General features: G+C 47.2%; 4 protein-coding genes across 7 annotated transcripts; 2 read left to right on the forward strand and 2 right to left on the reverse strand.

The window, feature by feature from the left end:
• On the reverse strand, positions 1-9,658 carry LOC108154932 (egl nine homolog 1). Of its 2 annotated transcripts, none has more exons than XM_017285419.2 (5): positions 8,511-9,658; positions 1,527-1,812; positions 1,381-1,461; positions 1,179-1,318; positions 1-1,110 (listed from the first exon to the last, which is right to left on the reverse strand). In XM_017285419.2, exons 1-5 carry the CDS (start codon positions 9,023-9,025, stop codon positions 678-680), a joined length of 1,455 nt encoding a protein of 484 aa, XP_017140908.1. In that variant the 5' UTR covers positions 9,026-9,658; the 3' UTR covers positions 1-677. The 2 variants fall into 2 exon arrangements, with proteins under 2 accessions (XP_017140908.1, XP_017140909.1); XM_017285420.2 differs by lacking the exon at positions 8,511-9,658 and adding an exon at positions 2,913-3,582 and having other exon boundaries at positions 5-1,110.
• LOC108154934 (probable mitochondrial import inner membrane translocase subunit Tim17 3) lies at positions 7,545-8,443 on the forward strand. The gene has a single exon (XM_017285421.2). It carries the CDS (start codon positions 7,778-7,780, stop codon positions 8,339-8,341), a length of 564 nt encoding a protein of 187 aa, XP_017140910.1. The 5' UTR covers positions 7,545-7,777; the 3' UTR covers positions 8,342-8,443.
• A 431-nt stretch (positions 9,659-10,089) lies between the features above and the next one.
• LOC108157321 (enolase-phosphatase E1) lies at positions 10,090-11,077 on the forward strand. The gene is made up of 3 exons (XM_017289337.2): positions 10,090-10,524; positions 10,590-10,846; positions 10,904-11,077. The coding sequence occupies exons 1-3, from the start codon at positions 10,166-10,168 to the stop codon at positions 11,044-11,046; spliced, it is 759 nt and encodes a 252-aa protein (XP_017144826.1). The 5' UTR covers positions 10,090-10,165; the 3' UTR covers positions 11,047-11,077.
• Positions 10,606-13,351, reverse strand: LOC108157320. Of its 3 annotated transcripts, none has more exons than XM_017289336.2 (4): positions 13,036-13,351; positions 12,712-12,944; positions 11,608-12,652; positions 10,606-11,539 (listed from the first exon to the last, which is right to left on the reverse strand). In XM_017289336.2, exons 2-4 carry the CDS (start codon positions 12,941-12,943, stop codon positions 11,119-11,121), a joined length of 1,698 nt encoding a protein of 565 aa, XP_017144825.1. In that variant the 5' UTR covers position 12,944; positions 13,036-13,351; the 3' UTR covers positions 10,606-11,118. The 3 variants fall into 3 exon arrangements, with proteins under 3 accessions (XP_017144825.1, XP_033245743.1, XP_017144824.1); XM_033389852.1 differs by having other exon boundaries at positions 12,712-12,983; XM_017289335.2 differs by having other exon boundaries at positions 12,712-13,351.
• Positions 13,352-14,069: the final 718 nt, after the last annotated feature.

A 14,069-nucleotide genomic window follows, 5' to 3' on the forward strand; every position in this document is an offset into this window, starting at 1 on the left:
TGGCATTTGCTCAGGCTTTCATTTAATAGAAAAATATACATAAATACATATATGTACATAGATACATACATATGTATGCAGATATGCCATAAATATGGATAATTTATCTTCTAGAATTTAACAAGAGAACAGATTTTGTTGTCGCCTAACGATATGAAAAAAATTTCTAACTACGAGTACTAGATGCATGAGAGTCGAAAGATTGAGTGAGTGGGTGGGAGGGGGGGCCAGCAGAAATCACATTTCATACAATCTACTGGCACAATTTTGAGATAGGATAGGATGAGCGTCGCGTTGCTTGGCGATTGTTATTGTTGATGCACTGCTCTTTAGATATAATACTTTGGCAGCCAGAAAAGTATGAAATGAATTTTGCCACTGCGAAAGTTTGTAACGAATTAAAAAGATGCTAAAACAATCGGCTCGATCGCTGACAAGGCAGTTAGCTAGGGGTTAATGTGTGAGACTAACTAAACGTACGACTTAGAGGCTATAACTAGAAGACTTAACGACTAAAGGAGCTTTGATTCACTTTTGCAAACTGGGCCTGACTCGAGTGGGCCGGAGCCTGGCCCGCTTCTAGACTTGTGTACATAAATAGTTTTTAACTAGCTTTTTACAGAGTGTTTTGGAAAAAATTTACACTTTTTGGTTGCCCTTCATTCCTCTGCCCTATGTTACGTGCATATCTCGCTGCCGGCGGCGCAGGAGTTGCTCGAGACATTCGCATTCAACGCCCCCGTGCCCGTGGACATGCTGGCGGGCAACGCGGCTGCAGGTGCGGGCGAAGAGGTTGAGGATGTCGCGGATGTGCTTGGTGTGGCTACTGTGGCGGGTGGTGGTGGTGGTGTGGTTGTGGAATCGGGCTCGGCCTGCTGTGCCTGGGACGTACTACTTGTGATGGCATTGTTCGTCCGGCTGTTCTCCAGCTTGGCCCGATTGAGCGCCTCCTCGCGCTCCTTGGCATCAAAGTACCAGACGGTTATGGCATAGCGGGTGCGATGGGCGGGCTGCACTTCGTGAGGATTGCGTATGTCCGACCAGAAGAAGATCAGTCGATCGAACTTGGGCTCAATGTCGGCCACAGTGGTTCCAGGCGTGGGTCGAATCCTATAACATAGTCAACGGATTACTTAATTGTCCAAATTCAAAGGAGACAGGGAGATCTATCAGCTTACCGCAGTATTCCACCGCTTTCTCTCGCATCCCAGTTGATATTCAGGTAGTAGATAGCTGTAATGACGCGGCCGTCCTTGTTGGGATTATCCACATGCATGACATAGTGTGTGCCCGATCCGGGATAGCAGGCAACCATCGCCTGAAGAGGGACAACCATTGCGATTAGCATATCTTTTGAGGATTCCCATAGTAACTGCTTACCCTCGTGCGCTCCCTGATGTGATAGTTGCCCAGGATGCCATTGTCCTTCATGGTATTCACGCGATAGACCACAGAATCAATCTGGCCAAGGAGGGGAAACAAATTAGTCACAGATCCTTTGATTCTAGAGGATGTCACACACTCACCTGATTGGTCAGATACCAGACGTTGCTGCAACCGGGCTCATTGCCGCCCACCCACTTGATCTTGTCCCCTCGAATCTTATCGCCACGCACCGCCGAGGTTGGGGCATCGGGCTTCTGGTTGTGCACCAGCTGTCCATCGTGGAAGGCGCCAGCATTGTACATGCTCCGCACTTCGTTGAGGATCTTCAGACCCGTCTCCATTCCCAGGAAGTCATCCACCACGGACAGGCCGTACTGGTTCATGTCGTTGATGATGTTCCGACACAGATCCTCATAGCGTCGTTCGCTGTGTGGGGGGAAGACAGAGAACAAAGAACTTTGATGAGTATCCAAGCCAATTGCATTTCAAAGATACATATATGTATATGGAAGATCTCTTTCAAGGCCCTCTATTTAGCTTTCTATCTATCTATCGATAGATAGATCTATAGATGCCTATCTGGGTGAGGTCACCTTGGGGGAAACCCCACCTGGCAGCATTCTACGGGTCTACTGTCGTCTACTGTCTAGACCTGCCTCGCCTGCATTTCCGATCTATTTATAGACCAACTACTGGGAACGGTTCACGCTGCGATATGCAAGTTTGATTGCATTTAAGCGTTATTTATTTGCTTTGGGTACATCTATAATAATGATATATACACAATATTTTACGACTTTTTTACGATGCCTCCATAAAACCAATATTTTTCCCACAAATCTCTCGGGCAGTCGGTTCTCCGTAGTCACGTAGGCCAGCCACCATCCAGATCGCCCCCAAGCACAACACTCATACGAGTATCATAAAACAGCACGAAAAGAAATAATAATAATAAAGATGAAACATTTCTCACAAGTTCAGAATTGCTTTAAAAGGAAAGACAGTCCAAAAACCGAAATAAATTAAAATTACTGAAACGTGTTGCACGTAGGATCAAGGGACAGCACGCCCGCCCGACCACATATGCTACAAGTTTTCAAATATCAAGTTTTTTGATACAAATTCATAGATTAAGCAAACAGAGAGAGAGAGATACAGATACGCGGCATTGAAGTTCACAAACAGAAGCCGTTAACCGGTTTAATTTTTGGCATTCATAACCGATGAAATCTGTTAATCAGTGCAAAAACCTCAGGAAAGAAATCAGTTGGGGATGCAATAAATGTACGAGCATCTATCCACAGAACGTATACTTCCACATAAATAATACCCAATAACATTGTATTCCTTTATAAGCACTAAGCATCAACTATAATTCCCTTTAAGGATCGGTTTAATTTGTATTCTTTCCACATAGAACTCAGTTCATCTTCTATCTCTGAGGACATCTTAATATTTCTGATGTATGATCCTTAGCATCTTCATATCGTTCCACTTGTAGTCCCCCTAGTATCCCTTTTAATTACCGCTTGTCCAAGAGTTCCCGAAAGAATTGTTCGGCATTGGCAGGATGCGCCGAGTGCTTGAAAAAGTTCTGATAGTCCGTTGTGGTGGAGGTTATCATTTTGCGTGGATCACTCAGCGTAGCGTAACCTTCTTTTGAAACTGTTCTGAATCACTTCTATTATCACTCGTCCGATGATTGTTCAGTTAGTCAAGAGCTCTTTGCAGATAGATCATTTATCTTAGCAGGACTGCAGGAGTTCTGTCTGAGCGACTTTTTAGCAACAATTCTCACGCACAAATGAAGAAAGTTTCAAACCGTTCGCGGGTTTTATGTGCCCCGAGAGAGTGGCGGAGAGTGCCACGCGCGTGAGAGCGAGGGAGAGGGAGAGCCGGTTTTATCGTATTGGTATAGGGCGGCTAAAGCTAATGATTTTTGTTGGCCTTGGCTTGGTGTGAGTGCACAGGTATGAATAATTGCAGATTGCATTTGTTTCAGCCAGCTGTTGCGTTTATTGTTTTTGTGTTTCTGTATTTGCAGCTGTTTGTTTTTATTAACATTTGTTTCTGCCTGTCTTTCTTCCTTAGTCACGTTTGTTTATCGTTCTAGCGCTTAAGCGTTTAATTTAATTGGAAAAAAAACGAGGCGATGCTCCGTTAGCACGAACCGCTCTCGACGACGATTTTGGACGAATGCGGTAGAGCGGCAGCATTTACTGTTGCCCCCCGTTGGTTACCTCATGGGCGAGAGTGAGACAAAGTAGTGCAGGTTGTCAAGGTATATTAATAGAAGGTAGGGTATTGCCAGAAGGCTCTCTTACGATTGTTCCCTTCCTGTTGAAAAGCCAACCTCTAACAGAATTACCAAAAATCGAACAGAGGGAATGCCTCACCCTACATCATTGTACCTTGGCTTGGGGAGAGTAAGAGCTGAGAGTGAGAGGAGAGTATTGGGGGCCTGGGAAGCGACAGTAGAGCAAAGCGATAAGCACGTCGAGTGTGAGTAAATAATTGACAAATGAAAACGGCGACCGCAGCAGCGACCGCAGCAGCAGCAGATAACAAACTTTGCGACTTGCACAGACAGAAAAGTATGCCAAAGCAGGGGAATGGAACGGGGGAATTTGCTGATGCGAAATATGACAGTTGCCGGTCACGGCGCCTCAGTTTTGATTCGTTATCAGATCAGAATATCAAATATATGATTGGTATGACTGGGATTTCCTTCCGTTTACCCTTCAAGCGCTTGCAACGCCCACAGCAGACAGCAAACACACTCGAAACAAATGCAAACAAACCCACAAAGCAAAGCAAACGCAAAGGCAAAGGCAGAAAAAGACAAGCGCAACAATCGTCACGTAGCCCAGCGCACACCAACACATGCACACAGCACGAAACGTACGCGAACACGCACACGCACACGCGTTAGTTGACCAAACGTTAGAGAGAGACGCCAAGCGAGCAAAAGGGAGTGCAAGAGCCACAGCAGAGCAGAGGGAAGCAGCGAGGGAAATGTAAAAATACCAAAAATAATGATTCAACAAGAATACAACAAATAAATTAAGACTAGGAAGAGGATGGGGATGGGGAAACAACATAAAACAAGAGCGTGTGTAGTAGCTCTGCAAAATTAGGTCAACGGCCCAGTTCAAAGTCAGAGAGGAGAGCACACAGCGGAATGAGTGTAACTAGCTCTCTCTCTCACTCTCTGCGTTCATACATACATACATACATACAAATGTAGTGTAATGATCGATTGTTAGCGCTACGAGCCCTTCGAGCCCTTCTCGCTTTTTTGGATGAATTACGTGCGACAACTGGCGCGCTGGCACGTGTACCACACGCAGGTCTCCCCACCACCCCCCACAGCCGGTTTCAGCGGGTGGCGGTAGGAAGAACACCCGCCAGGGGGTCGGGGTGCGGGCGGCGCACACGCACTGAGACGACCTTGATGACGTGCGTCTGTCTACGTAGTACAATACTATTTTTGTTCCGTCTGGTGTTTGATTTGTTGTGCGAGCGGCGATGGGTATGGGGAGGATGATTCGAGATCTATGGAAGATTTTCAGTCCATCTGACGACTATCTGAATTATTGCCCTCATCGTTTGAGAGGGAAAAGGCGGACATGTAAAGTGCATTCCAATTAGGCGACCAACATGGACCCAGGATCTACAAAGTACAGGTATAAAGGAGAAACAATCTGGTAATGGGAGTTAACATCTCTGAAAACTCTTCTGTGAACTTCTTTTCCAGGTATAATAAAAAACTGAATCTGCTTATTAATCTGCCATACTGTTATCTGGCATAAACTAATTTCGGCATCTCTGCGAAGTGCAAAGCAAATCCCTGCTTAAATCCACAGTATATTCGTATCTATCATGAGTTTCTTGCATTCCCCCATGTCGTAATTTCCACTGAAAAATATTTTATATCGTATATATTTTATAATCTATAAACAATCTGTATAAATTACGCATATTACGATTAGTGCTTCGAGTAGTTCCATCTGTACAGCCTGTTTCGAATGCTGTTCAATAAGTAAAAGAAAAAATAGCTAAACATTTCATAGATCTGTCAAAAGCATAGGTAAATATCCATAAATTAAAGAAAATAATGGTTTTCTTAGATTTTGCATTAAGTTAAATCCTGATTTACTGACAGATGGTAATGGGAACTCGCTTGTGGCTTGGGAACACCTAAGGAAACGTCTTATATGGCTTACAGCCTGTTGGGAGAACCCTTAATAAACCTAAACAAATTATAATTAGCTTCTGATTGAGAATAGTCAACAATCTACTATCAATTCGTGACAAGGTCATAGCCCCCCCATAGAATCGACTTTGCACTGGGTATTGCCCTTTCTTATCCGACGGAGACATTGATGCGGTTCCAGGCGGTTTGCTTTCTTGAAATTTTTGCGCAATGCTTTATTTATCTTGCCCCAAAATCCCAAGAACCCCAAACCCGTTCCCAATCCCGGACCCCAGTCGCTTGACAGGCGAACAGACGTGAGCAAAAGACCCCCAGCCCCAGAATTTTGTTAACACATTTATAAACAATGTAGAATTTTGTGCAAACCCCCTCTCTCCAATGAGATCATGCCACTGCTAATTGTTTGACAAAGAAAAACCTCAGTTGCTCATCCCAATCCCTATCCCGATCCCGGCATGAGCTGCGGGGAGCAGCAGCAGCAGCAGCAAGTAAACAAAACAAAAGCAAACGAGACGCAAATCGTACTACGATAAATGATAACAACATTTGAACGAAAGACTTGCGTACGCGCGGCACGTACGCAAAATCGGAGACGACCACCCAACTGAATGGAATGACAGTACGTAACGGAACGGCACGGCACGGCACGGACCACCCACCCGGTAAGCCCCGAACGATAACAACAAAAGGAACGAAACGCGCAAAATTATCGATGATTCAGCAACGAGCAACGTTTGCAAAAGAATTTCCACGTATATAGACAGGGTGTGCAAAAACCATATTTATGGTATCTGTTAATGCCGGTTCTGGTGTGTAAAATGAAAACAAACACACCTATGAGAAAAAACAGCAGAGAAAGTAGGGGAGCCTCGGATGCCGACGCTGTAGATACCCTAAGGAAAAACAATCATCAGGTAATCCATGCTACTATGCTGGAGATTATTATTAGTAGGGATTATTCACGAGTCTTAGCTGACAAAAAACAGCTGATTGTTGGCCTTCAAGCAATACAATATTTCATCTAAAATGTTGAACCTTTTTCGAAGAGAGTGTCCCTTCTCTTATGGGACATTTGTGCAGCAATGACTGCGAGTGGCACAGAGTGCAATCAATCGTAGAGGATATAGTATTAAAATTCTGCCTGTTTCGGTTCAGCACAGAGACTGTTTCTCCAGGAAACACTCGGATGAGATATGTATATCTCTCTCCCGGTTTCCATTCACTGCCCTTTAGAGGGTAGCCCCGTCCAGTGAGGGTATTTAAAAGTGATTATACACAATTTTTGGTACGGACAAACTGCGCAACAGAATAATTACAATGTCAGCGCTGTCCGGGTGTCGGTGTCCGGGAAAATGCGACTGCGGGCAGTCGAATCGCAACGAGCGACCGCCATATGCATTCGATTCCCGGGCACGTAATGCCCAAAGGTAAACATTCGGCCCGCTCTCCCCTCCCAGGAGCCCCCCCTCTTCTCTCCCACGGAACTCCGGGCACAATCTAATCGCCTCCGAGGGGGCAACAGCACACAAGCACGGGGCATGAGATTCATAATTTCCGAGCTCAAATAAAGAACTTTGAGTGGGGAGATGGCGGATGGCGGCACGGAGTGGCCGGGAAGAGTCATCCGTCATAAGTCATCGCACGTAACGCTTATCGATAATTGCCACGATATGCAAGTGAGAAAGGAATGCACACTAATCTGCCTTCGCGCACACACTTCACCTTCGTGGCAAGATGGTTTGGCTAATTGCGCAAAAGTACTTCGAGTGTGCGGACGACAACTGTTTCGACTCGAAATGTGATCTAATCAAATGCACAATAACTCGAATATCAGTTGTGGTAGGTGATATGGCAGATCCCACGTAGCCCAAAACAAATATTTATAAGTACTTAAGAATGAAGAATGTCATTTATTAAAGCTAGATCTATCGCTCAACAAAGAACACAAATGATATGCACCAAAGGACTCCCCTAGCTATAGGAAAACCCCTTTCCTCTGTCTAAACCGATTTGAAACAAACGTCACAAGCATGTAATCCCCAAAAACCATTCGAAACACACACGTTAGACGGTTAGGAATCAAAAAATACAAACAGAACAAAAGATCTCCTAGCAAAGGATCGACAGAAAAAAGACCACCGACACCACAATAGCGAGGGGTAGCCCAGAAGGAGGATGGAGTACGTTCGTCAGCCCTGTCCCATACGGATTGTGGAGGACGCCGGCGGTGCCTTCTTGATGGGCACCATTGGCGGGAGTCTGTTCCAGTTTTTGAAGGGGTTCAGGGATGCTCCCATGGGGATTCGGCGCGGGCTCTACGGCGGATTGGATTCCGTCAAGTTGAGGACACCCGTAATTGCCGGCAGCTTTGCCGTTTGGGCCGCCACATTCAGCACTGTGGACTGCACAATGATCCACTACAGACAGCGCGAGGACGCTTGGAACTCGATTGTGTGCGGCGCTGCAACGGGTGGCATTCTCTCTGCCCGCCAGGGCATCCGGCAAATGGCAAACGGTGCGCTGATCGGGTGTTTGGTGCTGGCCATGGTCGAGGGAGCAGGCGCAGCAGTGGCCAAAATCTCTGCAGCCGAACATCAGTCCATCGCTCCAGGAAAGGCCCAAGGCAAGCAGCAGCGTCCACAGTGGGACGTGCTCCAGGACGAGTCCAAAAAGGACTGCCACATGGGTACTGGCCCCCACTCGTTGTCGGACCTGGTCAAGATGGCCAAAGTTGTCTAGTTATCCAGTGAATTCTTCCCTAGAAAAGCCTTCTATTTCTTGGCAAGGTAAATCCAAATTATGTTCATGTTCGTATCGATTCATGTTGTGATCCTCACTCTCCGTCGAATGTCTCTGGAGTGCATTAAACGGAGGTGTCATTTATGTCGTTGCGCAGCCACACACTCACCTGCCCGATCCCATGAAGCTGGCGTCTGCCAGGCCGATCTGGTAGCTGGAGCTCTTCTCCCCACTGTGGTGGTGGTGGTGATGGTGATGGTGATGGGTCTGCCGCTGGCTGCCATCTCCCGATTGTTGGGTGTCCCCCTGTCCCGGTTGCCCGAGGAGATTCAACAGATTGTCCACCTCTGCCGGCCAGCTCTGGGCCTGATGGGCCGGCGTCATCATCTGGGCCGTGGAGCAATTGGCGCCAGCGCCACTGCCCTCCAGGGAGGTGGCTGCCACGGCCTGCTGCAGCTGTTGCATCTTGTTGTTGTTGTTCTTCTGGCGGGCCAACAGACGGCAGTCCTGCCGATGATTCGGCCAGTCCATGTGCTGGTGCGCCGCCGAGCAGTAGTAGATGGCCTTGCACTTGGCGCAGCGCAGCAGCTGCTGGGTGGTGCCGCAGATGGAGCAGCGCGGCGTCTCCATGTCTCGGTTCCGGTTGCGGTTCCCCGTGTCCTTGGCGCGTCCCCTGCTCATCATCACAGCATTGCAGTGGGCGGCAGTGGGCGCCGACGTCCGAGTTTAACCTTGAGAGCGCGCTGCGAGTGCGACTGCTTTTTTTGGGTGGGTGTGTTTGTACCTTCGCCCCCCGTCACACACACACACACAAACAAACAAACACAACCGCACAGAAATACAACACACGCGCGGATAAGCAAAAACACACACAGATAGAAAGCACCCACACACGGAAACGGGGCTGCGTCTCAGATTATTGGCGATTTCAGCTGGTTCCGACGAACGCTATCAATTATTTTGCAAAAATACGGCCTCGGCTCGTGTTAGCCACTTGTGCCCTGCACCATTTCACTCTTGGCCCTCTTTTCGTGGGTATTTAATCACGTAGGCCACACGAATATATGCCAAATAAACTACAACAAAAAAGCGCATACACAATGCAGGTGATGCTTTATTCTGCTTCTTATCGGCTTTTCTCTCTTTAGTTGCGCTTTTCACTAGTCCACTTTTACGCCCCGCACCCTGGAGGTGCTAACCTTGACCTGGTTTAACGATTATCAGCGCATATTATGCGAAAAATAGCGCAAATTAAAATTTTTAGCCTAAATTTCTTTACGAGCTAGCGATGGGCGTGGACCGATACCCAACGATAGGCGATAGCTTCATCGCGCCCACGATATTCGGGCACTGTGCAACACTAATAGCCGGCAACTATCGATAACAATATTTTTGTAAATTGTCATCACTGCTACGGTATATTTACGGTATCTCGGTATATAATGGTATATTTTGTCAATTTCATCAATCTATTATATTTATTTTCAACGGTATATAGAAATCCAATAAAAGCAAGTATTTAGAACAGGCCAGTCAAGTAGAAAACTGATTTATTAATCATATAAAATTATGTGGGCAAAGCAGAGAGATCTATATAGCTGGGAATATTCGACGGAAGATCAAAAACGAGGAATATGTAAAATAGAACTTAAATTCGTCAGTATTTTTAAGGTATATTTTGAAAATAAGACGGTATGTTTCGGTATATTTCTGAGGGTCGGACCGTATATTTTAACGATAAATCTGCGGTCACACTGATAAACAGATTCTGTGACATCCGGAATTTTTTTATTTTTTAAGACAATTTCCCTTTAATCAGTGATAATGCCGTCAACAGAACGTGTTGCCAAGGTGGTGCTGGTGGATATTGAAGGCACCACCACGTCCATCAGCTTTGTGCATGATGTTCTCTTTCCCTATGCCAAGAACAATGTGAAAAAGTTCCTCGAAGAATCCTGGGAGAGCAGTTCGGAGGTGAAACAGATTGTCCGAGAGCTGCAACAGGTGCCCCAATACGCGGAGTACACTGCCACGTTGCGTGTTCCTCCAAAGGAAGTGGATGTACAGGTCATCACAGACTTTGTGCGCTATCTGATTGACAAAGATTTGAAGGTGACGCCGCTGAAAACGCTCCAGGGCCTTATCTGGCAGCAGGGCTATGAAACCGGCGAACTCATGGGCCAGTAAGATCTTAATCTCAGATAATTACTGCCTAATAAACCAATTATGAACTTGTATCCCTTCGCAGTGTCTTTGATGATGTGCCTGGGGCCTTTGAAGCTTGGCGTGAGGCAGGCCTTCGGATTGCCGTCTACTCCAGCGGCAGTGTGGCCGCCCAGAAGCTTATCTTCAGGTACAGCATTGTGGGGGACCTGTTGACCCATCTCAGCGCACACTTCGACACCCATGTAGGCCATAAACAGGAGTCCCAATCGTATGCAAACATCGCCAAGTCTTTGGGTGAAGATCCAAGTCACATTCTCTTCCTCACGGATATTCCTGGAGGTAAGTGCCGGATGGCTGCCAGAATACATTCATTTAATAGTGTTCTTTCCCTTGCAGAAGCTGCCGCTGCTCGTTCCGCTGGTCTACAGACTATTATTCTCCAGCGTCCAGGCAACACTCCCCTGACCGATGACCAGAAGTACAGCAACGAGCTGATTGCAGACTTCTCCTCGCTCCACACCTTGCAACTGCCCGAATAAATTGCTGCCAATGGGATCATCCAAAAAAGTATACATGTATTGTGGCTAGGTGCTTCAGAATTAAGTGCTTCTCTAGAGGAAGGCGCGGTCCACGCTGCACAAATCATCGCCGCTGTCGTGACTGGGTGTCTCCTGGTCCCTGGGTCGACGTGCGGATCGCTTGCTACGCTGCGACTGGCGCGAACAGGACTTCTCCGATCCATAGATCTTACGCAGCTGCTGTATCTTGCCATCAGCGTCCCCGGCCGGGCAGCTAGACTTCTTTCTGCGCTGCTTGCTGCTCTCGCACGCGTGTCGCCTGCCCTCGCTCTGGCAGGTGTGGCTCAGCTTGCCTACCTCCGGGCCCCAGAAGGTGGGTCCCTCCAGCAGCAAGGGTGCGGACTTGACCCGCTGCCGCATCATGGTCATGTGCAGATCGTACTGACGCTCCTGCAGGGCCTGCTCCGCCTTCCGCGTGGCCAATCGGATGGATAGCAGGGCTTTATGGGATTCACTAAAGGACACACAAAAATAGTTAAGCGAATTAAAGGTCTTCAGATCCTCGAGGGATACTGCACTCACTTGAGCGACAAGGACTTCCAGGCGGGCGTCTTGCGAACCTCCCAATCGAAATGTGGCCTGGGATCGTGGTAGGTGCAGTTGTTCTTCAGCTCCTTGACCTTCTTCCGGGACACTTCGGCGCGCAGAGTGGCTGCCAGATTGGGACGCGCCACCGGATGAAGGGGGGACACGCTGGGCGTCCGCTTTGGCATATCCTCCTCCAGCTCGAAGATTCTCAAAGGTGGCCGACACTTTTCCTCCGGTTCTGACTGCATCGCTGTAATCTTTGGCTTGCGTCCCCTGCCACGACGTCCGCGCCCTCGCCCAGTTGTGGAGGCACTGCTGCTGCGCTTGGAAGACACGGATGGCGACTCTATCTGAATCTTGGGAACCACCTCCTCCTCCCCCTCCTTCTTCGGAAGGAAATACTTGCTCAGTTTTGGCTGGCCAGTTCTAGGTGGCGTGAAACTCGAGTGCGGGGCAATCCCGCCCAGATCGTTGACGCTGAAGCATCGGCGCAGCATCTCCCGGCGGCACTTGGCTCGCTCAGCCGTGTGGCTTCCGGGCGGACCCGTTGGATGAGGCTTTTGTGCCGTCTGTGTGCCACTGCTGCTGGTGGTCTTCGGCCGCTTGAACTCCTCCTCGAAGCTCTTCAGGGAACGCTTGAAGTCGGCCACTTCCACGGCATAGTCCTCCTTGAAGCTCTTCAGGCGACTCAGATCCCTCAGGCACTTGTCGTACTCCTCGCTTAGGCAACTGGAGATGGGAGTGATGACTACTGCGGGCGTGGAGCAGCGATTGGCATGGCTATGTGCTGTAGCTCTCAGTGGTGTTGGGGTGGGTGGCACTGAGGCGGGAGCTGGATCCAGCACCAACGGAAGTCTCTTCTTTTTCCCCTTTCCCGCGCGTTTTTTTGACTTTCCCAAGGAGCTGCTGCTGGCACTGGCACAACGCTCGGCCGGGGGCTCGGCTCTGGGTTGCGCTCTGAGCTCACGGCTGGTGCTTCGCAGGCTCTCCAGTGTCGAGTAGAACTCCTCCTGGTGCATGTGCTTCACATCACAGTAGTCTTGAAAAAAACTCAAGCAATAAGTCACCATGAATTATCCTTTCGGAACCACCACTCACCAGGTATACTGTCGTAAAACTTGGCCAGCGATCGAATCCCTGTCTGGGTTGTCCATCCAGGTGTCTCCGCCTCCATAGAGTCGGTGCCTTTGGCGCGCCCCGTCTTGCCCGTCTGCTTCTTGCCCAGACACAGCTTGGGACGATTGTAGACCGGAGCCGGACAGTTGTTGCATGGATCTATGGGCACTTTGAGACATGAATTCAGATACGCGCGACCCGAGTGCGTACTCATGCTGGCGGGCGGAATGTGTGAAAAATAGTGGAAAAAGGAGCTTTATCAATATTGTGAAACGACTGTTTGGTGCCATTGTTGCCAGCGGTTACCTCCATGGCGTTTGTTTTTGTGCATTTCCGTTTTGGCCGATCCATTCGCCAGGTCACGCACAGCCCGGACATGTCTACGCAGTCGCCGGAGTGGCTTTAATTGTCCCATATATTGTTAAACCTATATTTTAGATCATTTTAAATGATTTTACGATTATACATTTTTTTAGTAGTTTAAAATTAAGTACGAATTGCCTTTTTTAGTGGTTTTTCACGAAATTTGTTTATAAATGTTATATTTACGTTAGAATATAATACTTATTTTGGCTGTACTCATAACCAAAGGCCCATCCTATATAAATATATCCGTAATTTGAATACATATAACGACTTATATCGTATTGAAACCAGACCTTTTTTTATGCGACCCTGAAGCCGGAGAATAAGATTTTTATCACCCAAATCGGCTTTTGAGTAGGGAAAATCGTAGCAATACATTACCCTGGAGAGAAGGATATTATAGAATTGAGGAAATATTTGTCATCTCAGGCTCCAATAAATGCAGAAGCTAGTCAGCCTCTGTTTTATTACTATCTTCAACGAAATTTTACTTAGATCATAGTCTGCATACAGAGAACAAGAAATGTATTGGGATCGAGATATATAACTGAGAACTGTACCTCAGCGCAAGATCACTACCTTGCAATACATAAACTGTTAGTGGTATACCAAAACAGGTTTTTATAAATAAATATTCCTTTATTTAAGCGCTATACTTATTTCCTCATCGAACTTCTCTATTACGAAGTTCCATACAACGAAGTGTTCTATATAATGAATTTATTTCCAGAACACTGAAATTCTATATGCTGCAAAAACGAATTCTATATTACGAATTTTCCGTATAACGAATTTTCCATGAGATTCGCTATACGGAAGTTAGACTGTATATTTTTTGGATTTACTCATAATTGCGTTTTGGATACGATATGTTCTTTTATGCAACGAAAAAATGAGTTGTTATTTTGAATGGGCTATAAAAAGGGGTTTGGACTACAGGTAAAAACAGCCAATGCAAATTACAAGGAATCGTA

The sequence above is a fragment of the Drosophila miranda genome, chromosome 2 (assembly GCF_003369915.1).
Source record: "Drosophila miranda strain MSH22 chromosome 2, D.miranda_PacBio2.1, whole genome shotgun sequence".
NCBI lineage: Eukaryota > Metazoa > Arthropoda > Insecta > Diptera > Drosophilidae > Drosophila > Drosophila miranda.